The sequence below is a fragment of the Caloenas nicobarica genome, chromosome 2, assembly GCF_036013445.1.
Source record: "Caloenas nicobarica isolate bCalNic1 chromosome 2, bCalNic1.hap1, whole genome shotgun sequence".
Classification (NCBI taxonomy): Eukaryota; Metazoa; Chordata; class Aves; order Columbiformes; family Columbidae; genus Caloenas; species Caloenas nicobarica.
The window spans coordinates 138,360,835-138,386,287 of NC_088246.1; the positions used below are offsets into that span (position 1 = coordinate 138,360,835).

General features: G+C 39.0%; 1 protein-coding gene across 5 annotated transcripts; it reads left to right on the forward strand.

Annotated features, from left to right (window-relative positions):
• The first annotated feature begins 2,917 nt into the window (after positions 1–2,917).
• On the forward strand, positions 2,918–23,690 carry LOC135985074 (Y+L amino acid transporter 2-like). Of its 5 annotated transcripts, none has more exons than XM_065628003.1 (10): positions 2,918–3,147; positions 8,983–9,500; positions 11,649–11,774; positions 14,346–14,490; positions 15,460–15,583; positions 16,348–16,451; positions 16,759–16,855; positions 18,137–18,286; positions 20,157–20,340; positions 21,802–23,690. In XM_065628003.1, the coding sequence occupies exons 2-10, from the start codon at positions 8,999–9,001 to the stop codon at positions 21,921–21,923; spliced, it is 1,554 nt and encodes a 517-aa protein (XP_065484075.1). In that variant the 5' UTR covers positions 2,918–3,147; positions 8,983–8,998; the 3' UTR covers positions 21,924–23,690. The 5 variants fall into 5 exon arrangements, with proteins under 5 accessions (XP_065484075.1, XP_065484078.1, XP_065484079.1 ...); XM_065628006.1 differs by having other exon boundaries at positions 21,054–21,894; XM_065628004.1 differs by lacking the exon at positions 2,918–3,147 and adding an exon at positions 3,921–4,119.
• Positions 23,691–25,453: the final 1,763 nt, after the last annotated feature.

Genomic DNA, 25,453 nt, shown 5'->3' on the forward strand with positions numbered 1-25,453 from the left:
GAGATTCTGTCCAAGTGGAACACTCAGCACTGATTTTGACTGTGGCAGCAAGTCCAGGGTCAGCCAGGACAGTCGGGCACAGCCATGCAGTTCATGCAGAACTGCTCTGTCAGGAAGCCCAAGTCGGGGTGTCTTCTATAGTCACGCTCTGTGGATGTGGCAGGTGGGACCCTGCTCTCCAACAAAAGGGTTGTAAGCTCTCAGAAGACAACCATTTGAAAAGCTGATTGGTTTTCCCCACACCTTCCAATACCCAGCAGTATTTTGTGCACTCCCCACTTCTTTGTAGCAATTCCTAACAGATTTTTCAGCTTTTTCACTCCAAGGAGGAATGCTGATGATGATTCAGAGCAGTGTTCTTTCTTACAATAAGAGCTTTTCTCTGCGTTGTAATAGCTCATTGAGAGCCTTTTAAAATGTACATGTAAAAATGTCTTTTTACATGTACAGGTGGAAAATAGAAGCATAGGACTATACATACTATTTTGCACTTGTTACCATTAGATTTCATATGCCATTTTAGCACCTACTCAGTAGTGTAACTGTTTCAAGTATCTGTAATCATCTTTAATTTTACTGCACTGAATATCTTGTGTCATTAGGTTATTATTCACCTTCTTTATAATACTTGTCCTTCACAGCACCTTGAAGCCACCTGGTCTTGGTGATGTGCTGCTACTCTTCAAAACCAAAACTTTGGAAATATTCTGCACTAGTGCCAACCCAAACTGGTGTGTGCATATAATGATGAAGAAGCCCAAGCAGAGCTCAGTCCTGCCTGTGTTGCTGCCAAACTGACCAGCTACAGCGTTCACTGCTGTATGCGCAAAGCTTTGATGATCCTCATGTTCAGCTCCCGCATGTTGAGTTAATGTGGTTGGTAGAGGTTCCTTGATACTGTCTGTGCAGTATGCTATATGAGGAGCTGTTGAGGGAACTAGGGCTGTTTAGCCTTGAGAAAAGGAGGCTGAGGGGAGACCTTACTGCTCTTTACAACTACCTGAAAGGAGGTTGTAGCACGGAGGGTGTTGGTCTCTTTTCCCAGGTAGCAAGTGATAAGACAAGAAGAAATGGGCTCAAGTTGCACCAGGGGAGGTTTAGATTGGATATTGGGAAAAATTCTTCACGGAAAGGGTTGTCAGGCATTGGAACAGGCTGCCCAGGGAAGTGGTGGAGTCACCATCCCTGGAGGTGTTTAAAAGGCATTTAGATGAGGTTCTTAGGGACACAGTTTAGTGCTACAGTTAAGTTATGGTTGGACTTGATGATCCTGAGGGTCTCTTCCAACCGAAACGGTTCTATGATTCTATGACTCTATGCTATATCCTGCATCAACTTAATGGGAAAGTATAATAAGTAAAGATCTGATTTTACCAAGATAACAAAAAGAGTGGCCTTTGTCATTCAGACTCTGGCACCTAATGGCAGAGGATGCTCACCAGTATTATTCCAACCATGGTTAATTGTAAGTGCATCTGTTGTAGATGAGGACTGTAGGAACCTGTGCTGGCTGAGCACTGAGATGCAGGGGGCAGAGCTGATGGGCACGAGAAGTAGAGCACTTGGCAGTGGCGCAGCTGAACTGTGTGCTGCACCAGGGCAATGGTATGAATGAAGAGGGTATGAATGAATGAAGTACTCTTATCTCCAGTGCAGAGTATGAAAAGCCTTCCTGTGCTGTAATGGAAATGTAGGCAAGAAACCAGAAAATGTCACAAGCTTATTCAGTCAAGTGTACTTCACTTTGTTTTTCCATAAGCAAGTGTGTGTATGTGTAGCTACAACACACAGAAGAATTGGTATGAGCAGTAAGTTGGCATAGGAGAATCCTCACTGTAGAAGTGCTAATCAAATTCTGCAAGACTGTGAAAATGAATGAGAAAAAATAAAAGTCACGTTAACTTTACATTTCCCATCCCACTTACTTAAAATGTAAGATGAGTGTAATCTTCCTTTGCGAAGAAACTAGATTTTCCAGTCACAGAAGAAATGTTTGAGAAAGAAATGTCTTTCATGCATACTGCATGCTTTATGATTGCTCATTACTGATTTATGTGCCATTACTGTAAATTTGTGGGAAATGCCAAGTAGAACGTAACTATCAGGGTCAGACCAATAGTAATACAGGAAGCATTAATGAAGAAATTGTTTTGTTTCATGATCCAACATGCAGCCTCTACAGAATTAAAACAAAAGCCTGAAGCTGGCTTAGAAGGGGGATATATGAATAATATGAAGGTACTCTCCAGCTATAAGAGGGGGCAAGTGTCTGATGACAGAGTTCCTCAGCATCGGAGAAACAGTTTGGTGCCCCAAATCAGAAACAGGACAAATTCAAGTTCAAATTTCAGAGTGCAAGTAATTACAGATTCTTAAAAATATGTATTCTGGTTTTTAAGCTACAGTTTGTTAACACTGCCCTAACAGAAGAAAAATTTTTAAGATGACAGAGGCCCCGATTAAAGAATGTGGCACTCAGCCTCTCTGCTCGTCCAGCAGAGAACAACATCCCTGCAAAACAATTCTGTTGCCAAAATGTTTCTTGATATATTATAATGTACGTAAGCACGGACTTGCAGGCAGCTGGAATTGTGCAATCTTTTCAGTCAGACATAGAGAGCTCTCAGGGATAAGTAACTGTCCTTCACAGATAAAAATAAAGCACCTTGGAGGCTGTTTGTTCATAATACTTGTCATATACCTGTTTCGAATAGTATTTTTAAATAGCACAGCCATTTCTGGGTAAACATTAACTGTAGACCTGTCTCGATCTACCACAGAAAGCATGTTTTTACAAGATGTTACTTTAAAAGGAAGAAATAGGAGGAGCACTGACTTACGAGGGAAAGATTTGGGTTGCTTTTATTATTCCTTTGGGTCACTGTGGGTTACAGTATGGAACGTGCAACATGATGCAACTCTCCCACTTGTTTTCCAGTTGGATTACTGAGCGTGATTTGAGGGATATCTGTGTTTGAATTCAATTATTTCACTTTTCTGTGTGGATCAGTAGCCCGTTCTGATGAAGCCCTGTTATCTGGTTCCTTAGCTCAGTCCAGTGACTTAAGACTATTTACCTACTGGATCACCTCCTACCTGTTTTACCTTACTATTGGCCTTGTCATTCATGGAAAACAAAAATCCCAGGTTAGTGCTCTTGCATTCATTAACTTGCATTCATTAACTTTGTACTTCATAGACAGGGCAACATATTGTTTCAGAAGAGAAAGCCAAATACATTCGGTAAGTAATTCTTCCTTCGTTTATTTTTAATGTTATTTTAATTAAATAAGCTTTAAAAAAATAACTAAAACCTTTACACCAGAACAACCTGTTTTGTGTACCACACATCATGTTATAAGTTATTGGAAAAGCCACAGATATATAATTCTCTGGTTAAGAAAAATAACTGAGTTGATACATATTTAGCAATGAGTAGATTAAATTTGAAAGCAAATATGTATTTTTTAAAAAGTAAACAGACAAACATTAGATTGTTTGAAACAAAATAATACCTATAATTTTCAGTTAAGTACCACTCTTTTCTAGTTTCCCTATTCTGAAAATCTTTCTGATTTGGCAAGTTATGCCACAAGAATAAACATCTTCTTTGTGTACAGTGTTAGTAAAAAGTCTCATCATGGCTTTCTAAATAAACGAGTAGGGACTAGACTGCATTTGTTTCACATTAACATCTGGAAAAGTGTGGTTCTTGGTTTCAGTGACATGTAGAAGAAGGAATTTTTTTTTTGTCAGTCTTCCTTTTGTCTTCTTTCTATCTCAACTTTCTAAGGAATAGAGAGCAGCTGATATTTAAGCTGCTTGCTTCTGCCTGCTAATGACCTCAACTGAGGTTGTTTGGAGAAACCACATTTCAGAGAGTCTGGGACGTTCTTTCTTGAAAGCTCTCATTGATTTTATTATTCATGCTACTGTAATAAAAATAGTAGCTATAGACAAGGATAAACTGGGAGTGAGAGAAGAGGCTATTCATATTGGTGTTAACTTACCCATCCTGTTGAAACAGATGTGTGTTTATTTAGAGCAGCAGCTAGAGAGTCACTATTCAATTACAGTAGGCTCTCTGCTAGAGGAAGCAAGCATATCACCTGCCTTCTGGTAAGCTGCTACCTCCTCTTTTTAATGCCTTTCTTAGATTTGGATTACAGTAGCTTCTCTTTCAAATAGCCTCTGTGATTTGCTTTGGGGTGGGAATGGAGTACTGGGGGTGGAGCAAGTCCCTCCCACAGGAAAAGCAGCCTCTGACCACAGTAATGCAATTGGAGCATGTGAAGCATTAATTCATTAAATATTTTTGTAAACAGAAAATTTAAAAACCAAAAGGAAATGTGCTCATTTCCTACTGAGTGGGATAAGTTTTCTCCAAAGCACATCAAAATGGATTTTGTTGTTGTTTGAGATTTTTTTAAATTATTGCTAAGGGTGTTTTATTTTATGCTGTTCCTTCATAACGTATAATCTTGTTTTGTTTGCTCAGTCCCCTGTCTCACTGGAAAATGTTCAACAGCATAATCTGCCATGAATACTCCCTTTAAGACCTGTTGGTGCTCATGTTCAGCAACAGTGTTTTGAAATTTGATCTACACATTTTTGGTCATGTTGAAAACTGCTGGCTCATCTGATTTTATGTTCCAACATCTATTAATATAGATGCATATTGTTGGGCTTTTTCATTTTTGGTCAATCTGCTGCATGCAGGAAAAAATTACCCAGAGTGTACTTGGAGAAAATAAGAGATTGCTCATGACTTTTAAAATGGCTTTCTACACACATATTGATTTCTAATACAAACATAATTAAAATATGCTAGATTTTGGTTTAAATGCCATTCTTAATGTCATTCATTTTCTAACTGAAGCTAGAAAATATTGGGGCTTTATCAGTTTTATTGTCTGGTTTGACTTTGCTAGGTTCCTTAATGGTGTAGCAGACTTTGATTATTGAAAAATTATGTGGCAGTAGACAACAATCACCTAGAGAAAAAGCCATGAAATTATCTGAAATAATATTAAATGGTAAGTTTGATGTCTAGCATGTTCCCACATCTTTGATAGGAGATGGCTTTCTAAATGGCCTCAGCCTCCAAGGGAGTCTGCTGAAGTGAACAATATGTGGTCCCTGAGAGAGATTCTCTGATTATTTACTAGTATTCCTTGAATTAGAAGCTGAGAATTTCAAAATGTCCTAACAAACGGAGGCAGCTTGGTCCCTCTGAAAGTCTATGGAGCAGTTCGTAAGATGTCACACTCTGATAACCCCAACCAAGACTTGCTTAATCATTTGGCAAAAGTTAATTACCTTCTCAAGAAACAGGCAATTCACTCATGAGGCTGTAGATCCCTGAAGGATGGGAAGTGCCTGAGAAAATCCTGCCCTGCCAAACCAGTCCTGCACTAATTCATGGAAGATCTCTCTTTGATTTCAGCTCTGGTTTTCAGCTACTATGAAGCTGTCCCTTCTCCCTTCACTTCTCTCTATGACTTCTGGCAATGGCTTGACTAAAAAAACGAACTATTGAGTATTACCCATGTATGGTGTTACTGTTTTCTTTAACTTCTCAGATGTCAGTCTACAAGTTCCTTTCTGTTGTTCTTTCTGGGAAGTAAACATAAGATTGCAAAGGTTTAAGGCCATTGTGCCTGTGTGTGCTCTCAAGGCATTCTGCTTTTTCTCTGAAGGGAAATTTTTCCCTAATTTGTTGAGGGATACCCTAAGGAAGAGCAAGACCTGCATGAAAACGGGGATCTGAAGTTCTGTGGTGGAGATCACTTGCTGACACAAAGCACAGGATAGTGTTTGCAGCTGTTTCATTTAGCCTCCGGGGTGCATCAGCATGTTGATGCCTGTCTGGATCTCTGATTTCCAGAGAGCAGCAGCTCTTTCTGCTTGTCACAGTTCAGGAGCACCAAGAGAGCAGGGACCTTCTTTCAATATCAGAAAGCTTTTATGTCTTGCTCTTCAGATTTCATACACGAAAGCTACTAAAATACCTGTACTGATATTTTCGATGCCATAAAGTTTTATTGTTGCAGTAGTGTTAGCCTTTAAGTATTCAACCATGCTAAAGCAGAATGCCAGAATGAAAAGAAGCTCCCTTTCTTGGGAGCTGCATAAATTAAATCTTTCCATTCTCAGGAATTCACTCTGACTTCCTCCATGCTAGAGGATTCAAAGTAAGGATTTGTTACCTATTATAATACAGGTTTTTCCAACTGAAAATGGCCACCCCTCTGTAAGAAGTCAACTTTTTACAGCTCTGATTGTTCTTGCAGATTATCAGCTGATATAAATTGGAGTAACTTTACTACAACGAAGTTACGCATCTTGGTTATGGAAACTGAATTACTCATCCTTTGGTTTTTTTGGTACCTATTCATGGACTGGTTCAGGGTCTGGTTAAAAGTTTTGCTAATGTGACATCTCTCAAATTACAGAAGTTTGAACTGTTTCTTCATCTAATTGTTTTTCTTTCAAAATGGTTTCATCCACAGTCACTTATTTATGAAAGAAATATTTCCCTACACAGCTCTGGTTACACATTTTTAGAGATCTGAAATAACCTTTTGTTAGCACAAGAGAGAAGAAAAAAATATGCCAAACATACTGTTACTTATAAAAATAATTTAATCTTTACCTTTGTGCTCTCATGAAAGCTACAGATTGTAAAAGTTCTACTAGACTCAAGTAGCATTGCCAGTTCAAATGCTCAAACTCCCTTTAGCTACTGGGTCATCCACACTAGACATCAAAGTTCAGGTTTGATACTTTGTGCACAAATTACCTCTACTAGTAACAACCTACCAGTTGCATTATGTGTCTTACTTTATAGGGAAATAACTTTATCTTATTTATCAGTGAGACTTCATTCCAGGAGAACTGATAGCCATTGGTTTTGATCACTGCTTACATAGCTCCACATTCACAACACCTTGGGAACAGCTTCATTTTAAATTTTTGCTCCCTTTGAGCTGTAACCACTTTAAATTCATGCATTTTGGCTCAGAACCAGTGCTCTGAATGACCCATATTTAAAAATAAAAATTAAAAAAAATCCCACATCAGACACAAAAAGCACAAGGTAATTTTAAACCATCTCTGCTAACAAAGTAGTATTAATACAGAGTTCTGCCCAAATTTCTGGCATGCTGCTGTCCTGATGGGCTCCTGGACAGCTGTGATCACAGGAGGGAGTTTCTGCCAATATTTCACATAGCCGTGGAAGGCAGAAACGGAGCCAGGAGGTTCTGGAAGTATCAGCTGGTATTTCAGTGGGGGCAGTGGGGGTGGCTTTTTCCCTCCTTTCTTTCACACAAGCAGAAAAACTGTTTTAATAGTAGGAAACTGGGAATGCTTATCAGGAGTTTTTAGAAAGATATATAACTGGTGTATTGGATGCCTGAAAGTCCTCCCGCAGACCAAGGTGATGGTTTTTTTATTCATAGAGGGACAAAGTGAGAAGTAAGAGGAGTCACCTGTGTGTGAAGAGGAGGTCAGCAAAAGATGGGAGACTCAGTAGTCATGCTTGAACACCCATGGCAAGAATTAATGTTAAACTTTACTCCAGTGCTCCCACAGTTCTCCTGCAATTAGATAAAGTGCCATTGGGATGAGAAAAGCATTTAACCTGTAAAAAGAGTTTGATACCTTTTAATCTTTAATCCTTATCAGGCTTCCTTAGTTATTTGATCAACTAGGAAACTGAGTTGTACCAAAAAAAGCTGGAAAAGAACACATATAAGTTGTTAAGGGCTGCTAAAAGAAAGACGCTTTACAAAGGAAAGCAAACCTTTTGGGAAGTCTGTGGCAGGCAGGTTGTTTGTTTTAAACTGGCCATTGACCCATGTTTTAACAACATAAATTTGTGATCAAGAGTTTTTGGCCAGTGTCGCATGGAGGAGCTTTGTTCTACTCAGAGAACTTCACTTTAGCTCAGCCCCTTTTGAGGAAATCTTCTTTGGAAGTGAGAGTGTATGTGGAGGGGGGAAGGGAAGGAGAAATTAATTTCTTTTGAGACTGGCACCAAAAAATAGTTATTGTTGTAAGTAGGCATCATTATGAGTCAGCAGGACCCAAGAACCGAGACAGTCGCTGCAGTCCCGGCTGTTACGTCTCCCTTCCCCATCCCTGAGGACCTCAGCCCCAGAAGGGTGTGATGTGTGTACAAGGCTGATTTACTGACGCAGCTACACAGTTACATCATTCTCCCCAGCTCCCAGCATACTTGGATCCTGCCCTGTGAGCCCCAGAGCAGGAAGCTTTTACAGAAGTGTTTTGTTGGACTCCCTTGTACAAAAGTATTCCAGGAACAGGATGTTCAAACCTCAATCCCTGTGCATGCTGGTGGCTTCTGCCCAGAAGTCAAGTGAGGTTAATAACTAAACAAGCTTCATTATTCACTGCAGCAGCAATCTCATCTCCAAGAACAGCTACAGTTCTTTTCTCTGTCTTCACATTAACATTAGCCTCCTGAGGCTGGAGTTTTTGGTATCTTTTTCTCTATTTTCTCTTGTGTTCCTCAGCATATCATTTTAGATGATGTGATTTGGTGAAACAAATAATAATAAAGCCAAGTTCTTCCTGGGATGAGAGCAAAACTTAGGGAGAGGTATAACCGTGGGGGACACTCCAGCTGTATTAAAACATGTTTCTAGGGGTACAGTATCTCTTTCATCCCTAAGATATCTTCAATAACATAACGTAGAATTACAATTCAAGATAAATAATAAAAGTGAACTCAGAGTTCAGGAAAGGTGCAGGATCTATAAACAAAGAGAATGGCCTCACAGCCATTAAAAAGGGAGGGAAAAATGAAAGTTAAGAAAGTCCACTAGTATGTGGATCCTGGACTGCAAGATAAAAATAATCGTTCTTTGTAGCATTTATGCCTTGTATACTGATTATCCTATCCAAGTCTCTGATGCCATGTGTGTTACAAAAGATGGTCTCTCCTCTTGTTTTCAGGTAATGATAGTTGAAGATGTCAGCTTCGTGGAGAAAATGCTATAATAAAAAATCCAGAACTAAGAATGGAAAAGCTGAAATGGACAATATGGCAGACACAAGTGAAAAAATGCAGATGAAAAAAGAAATCACATTACTAAATGGAGTTTCTTTAATCGTAGGGAACATGATCGGCTCTGGGATATTTGTATCACCCAAAGGTGTTTTAATGTACAGTGCTTCTTATGGACTCTCCTTAGTCATCTGGGCACTCGGTGGGATGTTTTCACTGTTCGGAGCTTTGTGTTATGCTGAGTTGGGAACAACCATCGTTAAATCTGGAGCCAGTTACGCCTATATCCTAGAAGCATTTGGTGCCTTTGTGGCCTTCATCAGATTGTGGTCTTCCTTGCTAATTATCGAACCAACAACTCAGGCAGTGATAGCAATCACGTTTGCTAACTATATTGTTCAACCAATTTTTCCTCATTGTGAGCCACCGTATGATGCAGTCAGGTTGATTGCAGCTGCTTGTATTTGTAAGTAAAGTTGTGATTCGTAGAAGTCAAGAGTTATAATTGTAGGTTCCTAGAGAGATTTTTCTGATTTTCTCTTCTTTAACCTTCTGTGAAAATAATTTTTGCCTCTCTAAAACACTTTCTTAGGAACTAATAATCTTTTATTCAGATGGATTTTATTTGGAGCTGAGTTTATTAGAGGAGAGAGGAGAATTACAGCAATTTGGCTGAGGGAAACTGTGACTGATGATTAAAGATACATATATCTCTGTGAATCATTGGCCTAATTCATAGCCCACGTTTGGTCCCTGCCCTCTCTCCCCATTTCTTGCAAATCGTAAAAGATGAACAAAAATCTGAACATTCATGTGGAATTAGAAATACTCTGCCTAATATGAGTATTGTCTCTAGAAAAACTGTGTAGTGTAATCAGACGCTCTGCAGAGTTGACCTGGTCATGAATGTATGTCTTAAGTGAACACACAGATAAGTATTACAAATCTGTCCTTTAGCAGATGGACAAATAGCTATAAGTTTCAAATAACACTATATAGTATCACAAATGACTCCTAAATGTTCAGTATCAAAAGCTTCAGTCAATACTTTATAATTTTCAAGACATAGACCTATAATTCTAACAGTTACTGGTATATACTACTGAGGTACTGATTCTACTAAGCAGATTTTTTTAAACTATAGAGCATAAAAATCTTACTTCAATATATATGCCACACTTACTAGAGCAAGGTTTATAGAGGTCATTATTTACAGACATATTTAAAATTATATTCAAACCTGACACTAGAAATGAACAATCATTCAATAACCTTTTGGGGTTTTTTAATACCAGAATAAAAACAAAAATCTATCTCCATTGCACAACATTGGTATATTAATAGGAAATAGTGGGGGCAAATCAGGTCCCATTTCTGTAAATAGGTTTATTATTAACTTGACAGCTGACAGAACACTCTGTCAAATTTGCAGTCACTTATGGTAATGAAGGCAAGAAATTCTGTGAGCATCTGTGGTTAGATGCTAATTTCCTTACTAAATAGAAAGGTTTCTAAATGGTTTTCATGTTAAGCATTACAAAACCATTTTTCTTCCTTTCAAAACTGAAGTGTAGATTATAGGCAGGTCAAAGAAACAGAAGGAAAGACCAACAAGTCTGGCAGAGAAGAAATAGCTCATTCTGATCCATGCTTGAGAGCGCTCTGGACCATCCATGCCGCATTTGGCCCGTTGTCTTCTCCAGCAGCTGGGCTTCACACCTGATACCAATGCACAGCCTGTCCTTTCCTCATCTACCTCTGTTTTGAATTATGGAGCTCCAAGAGAGATACACTGCCCATGATGCCGTGTGTGTGTGCGCTAGAGCAAGAGGAGGTGGGTACACATCTCAGCTCCTGGTGGACCTGCCAGGCCGAACAGCAGGGCTCGTCACAGCACTTTATCCCCTCAATGGGGTTTAACTTCTGCAGCAAAACTGAATGCAAATCATGTGGCAGAAAGAGGAAAGGAGAATTAATTAATCCCACCCACTCTCTACAAGCTCACTACTTTGTTATTTCTCTTAGATTCTATCAAAACTGAAGCTTAAGAGAACTCTGTAAGTACTTCTCTAATCTTCAGACTTTGGGTCAAAGTATAAATGGCACAGCTCCTAAACCATGGGCCCAGAGGAACAGCATGCTAGCCTGGCTCAATTCAGTATCTTGTAAACCGCATCCAAACATTTTGGTGCGGAATCTGTCCATACTCTGTATGTAGACTAGAACTCAAATTAGCAGGGAGAACTTCAGGAAGAACTTCAGCACAAATAAAAGATTGAGAAACCTTACCTTCTGAAAGTGAGAAACTCTACTAGCTTTAATAAAATCTAAATATTATTTAGAAGGATCAGGAGCTAGTCCTGAAATTCAAGATCTGATGTGTTTTGTCTTACCTACTGTCATGAAAACAATATCTTCCAAAAACTATGGTATAACTTTTAAATCATGTATTTTATTTGCTTTAATAAATCTAGGGGGTCTTGAAAGAGTGAAATTTGATTTTATGTCTTGAAAGAGGGGTGATATCTGGAAGGATATATTTGAAATTTGCTGTATGTGATGTAAAATATCAGTGCTGCTCTCATGCAGTGTTCCTCCTTCTTTTTCTCTACAGGTTCCTTAACATTTATTAATTGTGTTAATGTAAAGTGGGGAACCCGTGTACAAGATATTTTCACATATGCAAAAGTTCTGGCTCTTATCTTGGTGATAGCTGTTGGCCTTTACAAAATTGGTAAAGGTAAGAATATTTTTCATTTACTTGAATTCTTAAAAATGAACCCTATATGAGTTTCGAAATCTGTGCAGGAAGATAAGACTCCTTAAGACTTATATATGAAATGTTATTTATTTTGGAAAAACACCTATCTGCTGTAGGAAGAGGAATTTTAGGGCTTGTTAAGCAGGACAGGTTTAATTATTCTTCTACCCTTAGTGTGGCGAAGCAACATGCACCACTCGTTGTTAAAGGCTAAAGTTGATACTTGACAGGACAGCATAATAGAAATTGCTGGACACATCCTTCGCATCACTCCTCACCCATCGCTCTCCAGACAGCCACCGCAGCACCCTGTGAGGGGAGAGGTTCAGGGGGGAGGAACTCTTGTCCTTTCCTTCAGTGACGACAGGACGTGCTTGTTCCTAGAAACAAGGGAGAAGACTAATAGTGCAGTCTGGTGAATCACTGTGGTTTCATAAGACATCACAGGACAGATGAGCCACCTTGTATCAGCAGCAACAGGACTAAACTGAATACATTGAAAAGCTGGAGACCAGTTTATTCTGGTGCTACCTCTGATCTTTGCATATGACAATAGATTTGATTTTATTAATTTGGGTCTCTGGTACAGTGAAGTCTCTTCCAACTCTAGCTCTGTTGCTTAGTTACTAAGGTTTCTTCATTTTCCTTTCCCATGAAATTCTTAAATAGCCATTGTATCTTTATTCAATTAAAATAAAGATGGTTTTCCCTCTTCAATTTGGGAATTGTCTTTTTCTCCTGCTGAAACTGGCTTGTAAAACCTAATGAGCGTTTCGCTTTTCCATGTTTGCTGGCCTTCTCCTTTCCTTAGCTGCAGCTGCATCAGCTGTTACTCTGTAAAGCTACATCAGGCTTTAAGAAAGCTTTTTTGTTTAGCTATTATCTGTGCGCATCATTTGTCACTGGTTCGTTCAAGTTTAAAGAAACCTGAACAACCAAACCCAGTCCTAAGGGAGGGAATGTGAAGATGCACAAGAAAAGCACAGTTACACGAATGACTAGTCCTCCTTATAAAACAAGCTGCTGCAGTTTTAAAAAGGTGTGTAGCAGCTTCTTCCTGTCCCCACAGCCACAAATTTACCTGTGCTTTAAATTGCCACCTTCGAACCTCCCAGCCGCTCACTGGCTGGCAGCTACCCCAATGCAGTTTGAGCCAGGGGCTGTTCCCTCTGCTGTATGTAACCCAACCGGGTCCTTAGCGCTGCTCCGCGGGGTCAGGGAGGGTGAAGGCAGAGAGGAAACAGTGTTGTGAGGAACACAAAATGCTGAGGGCTTTTACTGGTAGTAAAGGTCTCGTCTTTGCTTTGTTTAAGCAGAGCCAAGCACTTAAATACAGAAAGGACTGGGAAGAGGAATGATGCAGACTTCTGGAGGAAGCTGTGATTGGGTCAATGTACTCCCTGAAACTCAGCAGCTGTTTTAATGAAAAGAACAGTTAATATATTTTAGCCCTGCCACATTCCTTCTGATGGGCTCAGATACACCTCTTGTTTTAAAACACTGTGAATGTATTTGGGTTTGAATATGAGCTGTCTTTACTTTAAAAAAGCTTTTCTTGGACCTTCTGGATTTTTCTTTTTATTTTGCTTTCAACTATTTTCTTCCTCAAAGTGTGCGTATGTCTTGCAGCTTCACCTTCCTCAGTTTGGATAGTCTCCTGGTAGTTACTGCTCTTTAAATACTGAATTGCTTTTGTGGTATCTATAAACTCCTTAGTTTAACCACAGAGTGAAATTATTTCATTTTATAACAAAGACCTTACTTTCTTCCCTAATAGAGGTTTCAGCATGTTTCTATCTTCCTTAATATTTGACCCATTTCCATTTATATTGGATAGTTCACTTTCCTTCTGCAAACTCAGTAAGGCCTTTCTTCCCCTTTCCAGAACTACAGTGAAAGCTTACACAGTTTCATTAACATTTCATCTATTTTGCAACACTCTGCAGGTCGTCATCTAACCGATTGAGCTAAACTAGAGGAGAATTTTGAAAGGAAATATTTTAAAGTCTCCTCCCAGTTCTGGGGCAGTCTCCTTTGTGAGGCAGAGCACTGCACTGAGGACCATGTCTCCAGGAGTTCCCCCTCCAGTCGTCGCTAATTCATCTAGTGAAAATGAAAGCACAGATATGAGGAAGAAATATGAGACAGATTCAGGAACTGAAATTGGTTTTCCCAGCTGCCTCTGCCTGGCTCATAGGGCACGGCACGACCTCGGTATGGCTCCCTCCCGTGGCAGGCTGGACGGCAATGCTGGGAGACGAGAAGAACGCTGTGAATTCTGGTAGAATTACACAAGTCACATCCAAACAACAAACATGGGAAAACATCTTCTGCTGTCTCCTGGTACAAATGCAGCTGTCTGAATGTCTGAATGGAACTTTCCTATTTTCCAAGTGAAAATATAAGCTGTGCACTTTCAGAAGTAGTAATGTAGTCTGGATGCAGTGGGGTTTCAGTTCCTTTTGGTTAGCCAAGACTTTTAGTGTAGCATCCTTCTACATCGTAATCCTTGAAACGTTAACAGACAATTGGTACCTACTGTTTTTACAGGAGAAACAGAAAACCTGAGAGCTCCGTTTGAGGGCTCAGCTACAAACCCAGGGATGATCGCTCTGGCTCTCTACTCAGCCCTCTTCTCCTACTCGGGATGGGACACACTCAACTATGTCACCGAGGAAATGCAGAATCCCGAGAGGTAAATGTGTGCTTTTCCTTTGAATCACTGAAGAATGTCCTGGTAAGACAGGTGATGGCAGGACAAGCTGCTCTGTATTTGTTTCTGACTGGAAATTAGTCAAACTATTTTCTCAGCAAAAACCTTCTTCTTTTCCAAAGAAGTAATAAGTGTGAGAACACTTCTTGATTATCTTCCTCTCTCACCAATTGTATCACACTAATAAATCACTTGTCTGCATATATGTATTTTACACCTTACGCTTTAGGCCAGAATTCTTAAAGGAGGAGAACAAATCCATGCTGAAAGCAGGGAAAAGTGTGGGTCCATCTAGCCCTCTAAAATTCCGTATTTCTTTTCAGTCAGATGGAACAGTTATTTTGTTTTGCACCAATAGAGTAAGACAGTGTCAGGCTTATGGCTGTTTTATCATGTGATCTTCAGCATTACTGTTTATGGGCAAAATGTTTAATTTTGCTAAAGATGAAATGTTAAGTAAAAAATAAAGAAGTCCACAGTGACGCTAGTAATACCATCTCCTCCTCTTCACAGGGTTGTCCAGCCTGTGGGAGTGCTGAGCTCACCTACTCAGACTGCTGTAGTCCACCTTTTCTTGGGACATGCATAGGTTATGAGTCAGGAAAAAAATGTTACAGTCAAGAAAACACCAAAGTGTACATTTAAATCTCATTGCTTAAGTGCTCTCTTAAATCGCTTCATATAAGAGACAGTATATAAAAATTACAAGTATAAATGTATGCTTTTTTTCTCTAAAACTGGTGGTAGACCCACAAGCAGACAACTAAGCTGCCTATGGAATTGTTTCACACATGGCTGTTCTTTATTTTGTAACCCCATGATAAGAAAATGACAGATTACAAAAAGGGATGGAGGTATCTATTCACGAACACTTGAATTTGGGAACGATCTTCTATTTAAATATTTCATATTTAAAGAACATGAAATAATTCTGACACTTTCCTTTTGCAGGAATCTACCCATTTCTATTGCAATTTCAATGCCTATTGTGACTATTATTTACTTGCTGACTAATATAGCATACTATGTAGTTTTGGACATGTCAGCTCTCCTCACAAGTGATGCAGTGGCTGTGGTAAGTTGTATAAAACAAGTAAAACAAAAGTTACTGTATGGATGACACTGCGGAAGAATCTCAGGTAGCATACTTCTTGGCAAAACAATTGAAATATTCCATGCTGAAGATTTTTTCTTTGTTTTAAACTTTGTTTTCATGTAAGAGTAAGAATATATTAGAAGGTGTATATAAAGCATGTATCCAATAAATCTGTTCTTGTAAAATCCTCTTATAAACTCTGTAAAACCTGCTCCTAACAGTGCTTCATTATAGAAGATGCTTTTGCCAGGGCCAGACAGAGAAAGAGCTAGGGAAAGTCTGGGCAGTTTGAGAACCAGAGGTTTTCGCTATCATTCTGATGTACAGTGTGTGGTGTTTGCTGCAGGATTACAGCAATATTTTCAACACAAAAATATGCAGTGAAATGTTTTTTAAAACTTTATCATTCTTTTATATACAAGTACAGTTATAACTCATAGATTACTACAGTCAAGATTTGTCAGAATATATTAAAATCAATACATCTTAATCTGTTATCTCATTGACTTGATCTAGGCTTAGAAATTATATATTTAAAAAACACCTTTTTTAATGTATCTGATATTTTTATTTTGATACTGATCAGTTTTTCCAAATTCTAATTTCCAAAGTTCTTATCGGTGTCATAGGAAAGCATAGGCTATGATGCTATTTTGGGCTGGTGTGTTTTCATGAGAGTTTCTCAGGATTGTCCACATGCTTAATGTAACAGGCCTCACTACTGTTTTCTTTTTTTGTTACAGACATTTGGCGGTGAAACCCTTAGCTATGCCAAGTGGATAATTCCTATAGCAGTGGCCATGTCTTGCTATAGTGGCTTGAACTCATCAATTATTGCAGCATCTAGGTATGAAATATCATATTTATTTTAAATAATTGAAAATTAATAATTTATTCTTAATCTGCATTATTTACATTATTTTACATTGTAAAAGTGACATAATTTTTGCCACTTCAAATTATTTATGATGGAAGGATTGTCATGATCTGGAGTGTCTTCTCATGGTCGGCACTAATTGGTAAACTAAAGTCACTTCAGAAGAGAGCAGCATTTAGAACAGAGCAATAAAATAATTAATGATGCGTTTGTCGGAAAGTAACAAGATATTTCTTGGCTCACTGTCTGGTTGAGTTTCCTAATTCTTTTTTTCCAGGCTTTTTTATGTTGGAGCCAGAGAAGGACACCTCCCTGACAGCCTGAGCTTGATACATGTAAAGCGCTTCACACCAGTCCCTGCTCTCCTCTTCAATGTGAGTGGCCCCGTGCCTGCCCTGGGACTCAGGGAGTACAACACGTCACCTCTGCCCATTGTTTCTCCTGTGCTGCAGAAATCTTCCTCAAATGCCCACAATCTCTAAAACACACTGAAGGCAGTGGTGTTATTTTGTCTGGTGGGATTTTTTTTCAGTGGAAAGAGAACGGCTTGATTCACATTCATATGCCCTCTGAACAAGATTAGTGAGAAGTACAATAGCATTACTTAGAGAACATAGAATGACTAAATATGTAACGGCGTAGACAGGAGCTGTTAAAGTCTTTATGTGAGTTTTCAGAGTGTCACTGAAGAAAAATACAGCAGGAACATCTCTTAGACACTGCCACAGGCTGATTTTCTAGGACTCTAGTTATAACAGGAGTGACAAAGCACTTCAAATTAAATTCGCACCATTGGATGCCTATAACCATGTTGACTTTTTGCTGCTATCACTATACAAATGAATCTTGTGACACAAAATCAAGGAACCATAAGGTATAAAATTAGTGCAAATTATTTTAATAAATAACTCATACATCTAATAGGTTAAAATAAGGGAGAGGATATGTACAAACAGAGAAGGTAGAATTATTCAAATACATTTCACTGCTGTTTATTAGAACATGTATTTTATTTGGTGTGTTCCGTTGCCCTGTGTTACATATAGATTATCATACCAGTTCTGTTTGACATAAAATAATTTACTAAAAGTTATGATCTCATTATGAATACTCTTCTCAGAGAGATTCTTTTTGCATCAGTAAGATGAGCTGTACTCCCTTAATATGCCACCATTCATGTTTTTCACAGTGGAATTTTTTTCTGCTCATCTGTTAAAACAGACATTAAATTCCTGGTATTTTAGGTATTTCCATGCAGGCATTTCCATTCCAGAGCATAACTGTGTACCACAGAATTTACTCTAATAGTCTCAATGTAGGGGTGAGCTGTGGGAGCCTCCAACAGTGAAACTGCATTAAAAGTTTGCTTTCAGACTGAAGCCAACCAGAAGAACAGATCAAGCTGCTGCCTACAGAAAGCTTCTTACCAGCCTTTTCCACAGCGCAGCTGAGTCTGGGTCTCCTCACCTGCCTTCTTAGGAGGGTTTCTGCTGGTGCTGAAACACAACTTCACAAAACCTAGACCTCTTAGGACCTGGTCTCCTAAGCCCAGCCATATATGTTGGAAAGAGGCCGGTTTATAACTTTACTGCCTCTTCATTTTGTAAGGTGTATTTATTTTCACATTTAAAAGTCTTTGTTCTTATTATCTCTAGGGCTTAATTACTATGCTGTATCTCCTTGTGGAAGATGTTTTCCTCCTCATTAATTACTACAGCTTCAACTACTGGCTCTTTGTGGGTCTATCTATCGCAGGACTAATATATTTGAGATATACTCAGCCACATAGACCACGGCCTATTAAAGTAAGTAAACAAGAGAGGAAACAAGCCCTAAAAAACAGCTAAGGTACGTATTTATGTGACCCATAATGCCACACCTGTAACATTAATAGTTATGTTATAGACTATTTTTTTCATCCATAGAAATTTCCTTTAACATACAAGAAAAGAAATGAAAGAGCAAAAGCCATTTGAGTTTCCAGAAGAGCATCTGTTCTGGTACTTTTGCTGTGAGGTTTAAATGATATTTATAATTTCTTTTTCCTTTCATTCAATCTTATAACTGTCTTTATGTCAAAATAAATAAGGAACAAATAAGTATCTGGGGTTCTTGGTCCATCCTGGAACAACCCCCTTTTGTTTTGTTCACAGTGAACTTCTGTTGAGCTAAGATGGGGTACCAGGGAGGCTCACACTCTGAGCAAAATTATGTGACTTAACAAATGCAGCAAAATTCCTCCAAAGGCCATAAATGCCCAAAATTCTGCTCATGCAGAAGTTCAAAAGCTTGAACAATTGAATATATTTTGATTGTTCCCTCCCACTGTATAGTGGTCATAGACGGTAAAATGCAAGTTTAATGACTGATTGCAGAAGACTGTCCGGCTATCAGTTAGGAGAGGGAGACTGCACAGAAATAAAGCGTGCCTAAAGTTGTAATCCAGTGATTGTCTGGGAAGCAGGGACGGAAATGCAGAGCTTCCCCCAGGCACACAAAACCACGCGTTGGCATCCGTTTCCCTGCGCTCTCTTGGCTCCATGGCCTGCATTTTGGCTCTGCAGTGATGCAGTAAAAATTATGAGAAATCCAAACTAACACCCTGTCTAAACATTTCTTTCTTGTCACTCTCTCTCCCTAACCTCCTGCATGATTTTTACCAACACATTTTTTTTGCTTAGGTGCAACACCCAGACTATAAAATATGCGGTTCAAGCAAAGGAGTAAAATATCTTAAGCACCTACTGCTGGAAAACCTTTCAGTCTTCCAGAGCAGATCAAATTTTCCTGAAGCATGTTCACACTACATTTACAAACTCGCCCCCAAAATATGTGGAAGATAAAGATTAAATCTTGCCTTATTGGCAGTTTTGTCATGAACTCTACTAAAGCAAGGATTACAGTCAGATTATAGATAATGATTGGTTAATTCCTATCAGCATTTGCCAGCTTAGTCAACACCACAACTGAATAAACTTTTTCCTTTTCTGAAAAGTAGCAGTTGGTTTTCATCAACTTACATTTTTAATCTTAATAAGGAAAAAAGAAGTATTTATACCAGTAAGCTCTCAGGATTTTCAGCTACTGTTCAAATGTCAGCTACTGGACTCTTGAGAAAGCTCATTACAACAGCCAGTGAAAAATATTTTAGTGAAAAATAAATCCATAAAGAGGTTGTTGCAACTTTCTGTATTTATGATATTATATTTATTAAGTGTGCAAGCAAAATAGTTGTAACTCAGTCTGTTACTTCTGTGGCATCAACATGGCAATTGAAAGCCCAGCTCACTTAGTTCTCAATCAAGCTTACAATTAAAAATTTGTAATTGAAATTAGAGGCAATACCAGCCATTGCTGCTCAGTTTTAAAGTACTGCTTTCAAAGACTGATCTCTTACTAACTGAAAAGGAACTGAGCTTGTGCAGGTCTGAAAACAACAAAATGGTCAGATACTCAGGTGTATACCAGATCAGAGGCTCTCAGCAGTGTTCACAGAAGCTGGCAAATTGTACTGACTTTAGGCAGCCAAAAGATAAAGTACATGGTAGTCATATAGTCAATAGTTATATTTTTATTGTTGACTGTCTAATTTTAATCTGAAAAGGCTGACATTTTTACAGTAGAGTATTTACTGCATCTTTTAATAAATGTAGGAATATTTTTTTGTCTCCACAGCTTAACCTCTTCATCCCTATAGTATACTGTTTCTGTTCCCTTTTCGTGGTCATCGTTCCTCTCTACAGCGACACACTCAATTCCCTTATTGGCATTGGCATTGCCCTCTCAGGGGTTCCTGCATACTATTTGGGAGTCTATCTGCCAGTTGAAAAAAGGCCTAAATATCTACAGCAGCTCACTGGTAAGCAACATGATCTTGTCCTAGTCACTGTGCCAAAATCTTGCATGCTTGGTCAGAAGAGAGAAAGAATAATTTTTCTTGAAATCTTTTCTCCTTATGAAGTTTTACTTTACTGTATACGGCATGTCTGAGATCATTTGCTTCATCACATGGTCCTGAAAATAAAACCATGCATACCTGTACAAAACAGTTCACTATGTAGATATAATATGGTCATCTAATATTTGTGGTGTTGAGCCATTTCACTATGTTGGCACAATAAAAGCCACATATGATTGTGAAGACTAAATGTATGCAGTTTGGCACCCTGAAGGCAGAAACACTAGAACATTATTGCTTCACCGAGTCAGAGGAGTACATGCACTTTCATAAATTACGAAATAATGAATTACTGGCCTGAAGATTAGTTTCAACTCCTCAAATTCAGGCAATCTTGAAAAATCAAAATTTAATATTTTTATTCAGTTTGAACTCAGCTATCAATCCGATAATTCAATGAAAGTGTTGATGAAACATAGATTAAACAAGACTTTGTTTAATTATTGAGCTCCTTTTGCCTTTAGTTGTTTACAATGTGCTCAATCCAATTGATTAAGGTGTTTCAAGTTTTTACTAATATTTGTGTAGTGGTTTCAAATTCATCGAAATCCATATCTTTGTCTAAGATATATCATAACTTTGTCTCAGCTACACATTTTTGCTATGTATTACAGCTACAACAACAAAATATGTTCAGATGCTCTTCTACTGTGCTCTGTCAGATCTGGACATAGACACGGAACATACAGCAGCTAAGAGAAGAGAGTTGCCTTGACATTGAGGGCTGCAACTGGATAAATTTTTATAATCTGAAGTTCTCCCCATGTGTTCAGTTACACTAAAGCACTAACCTCTGTACTATGCATTAGTTTGATGTTTGCTAATTTGTCCTTGTTTTATAAACCACTTTTTTTAGTAGATTTTTTTTTAATTCTGTTTATGAATAGTGAGTTATTGTGTGACACTTTGAAACTATAAAGCACTGTATGAACAAAAATTTTTTAGTACTTAAGTGCTAAATATTAAGATAATTACAAATGCAAAAATAAAAGTATCAGGTCCAGCCAGAATCCTAAGAAATAAATTGATAAATATAACAAAAGACAGGCCAGATTTTTGCAAGATTCAAAACACAAGTTGGGAAATAGAAGCCACAGTGTACTTCTAAAAATATGACTAAATCCTTAACCAAAGTAAAAAATATACAATTTAAACTGGTAGACATGCTTTGAGTGTAGGATTAGCATTAGACTATTCTGACGTGTAATTCCCAGCACACATATTTTACCCAAAGTTTTTGGCCACTTAGATTCTGTGAGAAATTCTCATTTGACTCTATCCCACATTCATTATCCTTTCGCAGAAGTAGTATTTTCAACAAACAAACTATATCATTGTAACTGCAGTACTTTTGCTTTCCAGCAGAACAGCCTGCCATGGAACACTGTAAGGGACTGAGCCATGTTCCAGCTGGTGTAATATCAGGGAAAACGCTTCACCTTTTCATAGTGTCCATTGCTTGTCTAGAAGTATCAAAGTTGTGACCCCATGAATCATACTATTTTTTTTCCAGAGTGGAACTTATTTAAGGAATTCACAAGGAGAAATTAAAAAATTATTGATGTTTACCAAATTCTTCGAGCCCCTGCCCAACCCTTCATACCTCACCAGCTCCTGCTGGCCTGCTGCAGGTCTCCTGCTGAGCACACAGAGAGTCTCCAGTGCTGGCTGCCAGGTCCACCTCACACAGGTGTCTGTTGCACAATAGCCAGCACAGGTGCACCCACCGGTGGTGCCACAAAACAAAAAGGCAGTTAAGAACTAGAATCATTCTACTGAATATTAAATTTTTCAGTGTGGCACATGGGAATGTGCAACTAGGCCTAATTCTTAGTATTCTGAAACGAAAGAGACGATAACTGTTGTTTAAAAAAAAAAAAAAAAAAAGCCATCAGCCTTGCAACCTAGACCATAAAAACAGCTGCTCCAGCTCTAATATGCTCTGTTGATATGTAGTACTGTTTGTTATCCTTGCTGTCAAGTCGTGCTTCCTTTCTGTAATTACATTTGAATATAATGCACATTGTTTCTAATTTGAGTTTCACCATTTCTTTTCAATTAACCCCAATTAAGGTAATTTAATCTTATTCAAGTGCCTGTAGTTTCTACCATTATTGTCTTTTATTGATCTCTGCCCAGAGAAAGAGCAAGGGAATGGGGAAGAAGGCAATCATTGCTATTTAAACCTCTCTTCATTCCCTCCTCACATTGTAAGGTCATTTGCAGGATTGCAATTTTGTGCATCTCCAACACAGTGTTTCCCAATAGGGCTCCTGTGAAACCTTATATTTGCATTCCAATGCCATCTGCTGTGACGTTTTCCTTTCAACAGGGTTTTCTTTCGGTACAAAATATGAACAATAAAAATGCACTAAATTAAAGTAAACATGAAGATATTAGGGGTACTTGTTTTGCTTTTTGGAAGCCACAACCTTTGAGCAGCAAAATCATCTAAGTGTCACAATCACAAATCACTAAGGGGAAAGAAGACCTGAGGTGTGGTTTAGTTTGCCCAGCTCAGAACATCCCTGTGTGCTCTTCACATACACAGCACGTGCCTCTCTTACAGCACAGCGCCATTTCGATAACACTCTGCAAGTGTACGGAAAAGTTGCATTCTCATCCCCTCTATTACAAGGCACTGATAACGACAGAGCCATGGTACCAGACTGTATGAGGGCACAAAGAGAGTACAAACCCTACAAGTCAGTACCAAACTAAACGTGACAGTCTTTGTCTCCAAGAGTTTAAAGTCGTGCTCAGTGCTGAGCTGTATGTCACACCAAGAAAGCATTGTACCATCCTCTGAAGTTCTTCCTTGCAGGACCAAAGTTCCTAAGTGATTTGGGACACCTGAGGTGACATCTCAAGTGGTAACAGATAGCGGGCACTACAGGTAGTATAATAAGGGCTATGGACAAAGGCTATTTCCATAAAGAATTCAGAACTGAGAAACTTCTTTGTCTGCTTTTTGCCAAAATCTGTTTTTTCGTGATTCTGTTAACTTTCTGGGCATCACACACGAGCCTTCATTTTCTTTATGGACTGAAGGAAAGTAGTAGTCAGAAGTAACATTATAAATGCAAATAACGTTACTGAAATTCTCTATGGACATCAGAATCTCAGAAATGTTAATGTGTTTGTTGATTTTTCACTCCTTACAAATAATGTATGCAAATTATTGTCAAACATCTAAACTAAGTCATAGATGCCGAAGTATTTAAATAAATAAACATTTGATCCATGGCAAATGCTGTAGTTGTGTGGTTTTAAAGCATAAAAATAGTACTGTGAATGAAATTTACCCTGCCTTACAACTTGCAAGTTGGTTTGGCAGGACAGCAATGAGACACTAACTCTTATTTGTGTTCTTTATAACACAACAAAACAAGCATTCATGGAAGGAATAATTTCTAGTTACTCCAGGTAGGATTCTTTCTCACTGCAGTTATGAGCAATTCTTTACCCAAATGCTTTCTTGTTCTAAGAGTAAACACATCTTTTTACATTATTCATGGATGCTCAATTATGCAGTCAAACAATAAACACTTTTTCAGAGACAGTCTTGGCATCCAGGCTACGTATCTTGTTATTACATAACAAAATATCAGGAGGAGGCTGTTTGACGTCTAATATGTCAGCTGGCATCTCTGCCATGGAAGGGACTGGGGTAGGATAACACTGGAAGCCTCTGGAAGACGCAGTCCCTGGAGGTGCAGGCTGCTGCAGTGCGTGACGGGAGCCTGGCAGCTGCAGGGACCAGAGACCCTGGAGAACAGCCCACACGCAGAGCTGGGGACGGGTCTGTCAGGTGCAAAAGCTGGGGCAATACAGTACTTGGGGGTAGTATTAGCTCTCCTTTAGGAATCAAGAAAATACGTGATTCTTGTTTTTTATCAAGTGTCACAGAGGAACCCCAAAGTCAGCTTTAGGCAGACAAAAGTTCCAAAATAGACTTTATTCTGGCTGGAAAAGTGCAGCCAATAAACTAACTAGAAACAAGGTTTATACAATTAGTTAGCACTCCAATAACATAAAATACAGATTCAGATATCAGTTGAGGAGATTATTGGGGTACAGCAAAATAAGAATAATGAGGATCCACGGCGTGCATGCATTCACTCACAAGAAACAAAACCAGAGCCCTCTGACTCCAGAGTACCCACAAGAAATAATCACTTGCCTGGGTTAGGCAAGGACTCACACTTGCCTGGTTAGGCAAGGACTCATTCAAGGATATATCCAGTAAATAACCGCTCACCCAAATGAGGAGGTGAGGCACTTTCAATCCCAGGAAGTCTCCTTAGATGGTGTCCCAGTCTAAGGAGAGGGCTCCAGTTCACAGACCCGCTGCTCCAAGAAGACCAATCCAAAGGAGGTCTTCAGCGGGAACTCCATTTTATAGCCTGGTCAAGTTTGGCTGGGGGCATTACAACATGGTCCAGAAGCTTTGCAGCTACTCTGGGCACCTCCTCTGCTAATGACCCTGTCAAATGTTCCTTCCTGCCCCACCAGCTGGTGGAGGTGAAGTCACCCTGCCCCATGGTAGGGGAGGATGTGACTGTCAGCACCTTGGTACCACCATAGGTGTGTATGTGGGGACAGGCACAATGGGGCACAAAAGCTGCTAAAGAGCCATCAACTGGCCCATTGAAGGCTTCAGATCTCAGGGGGTTGTGCAACTGCCACATGAAGAATTGGAGTTCTATGAATAGCAATGGAAGAATAGTATCGGTATTAGATTCCATTTCTGTGTCAGCAAAGGAAAACAGAAGTTGATGTTGATGGGGAAAGACTAATTATCAGGCACAGAAAGTCTGAAGAAGATGTTTGGGCTTTGCATGAGCCTGAAGAGTGGTAATGGCTGTTGCGTGCTACAGAGGTGAAGAAATGCCTTCAGACATTAAGTAGGACAAGGATATCGAAGTGTGAAACAACCTGACAGACACACAACCTGACACTGGCCCAGGTCACAGCACTGTTACAGGACAAAGTGCCTTCAGCACATGTGTGA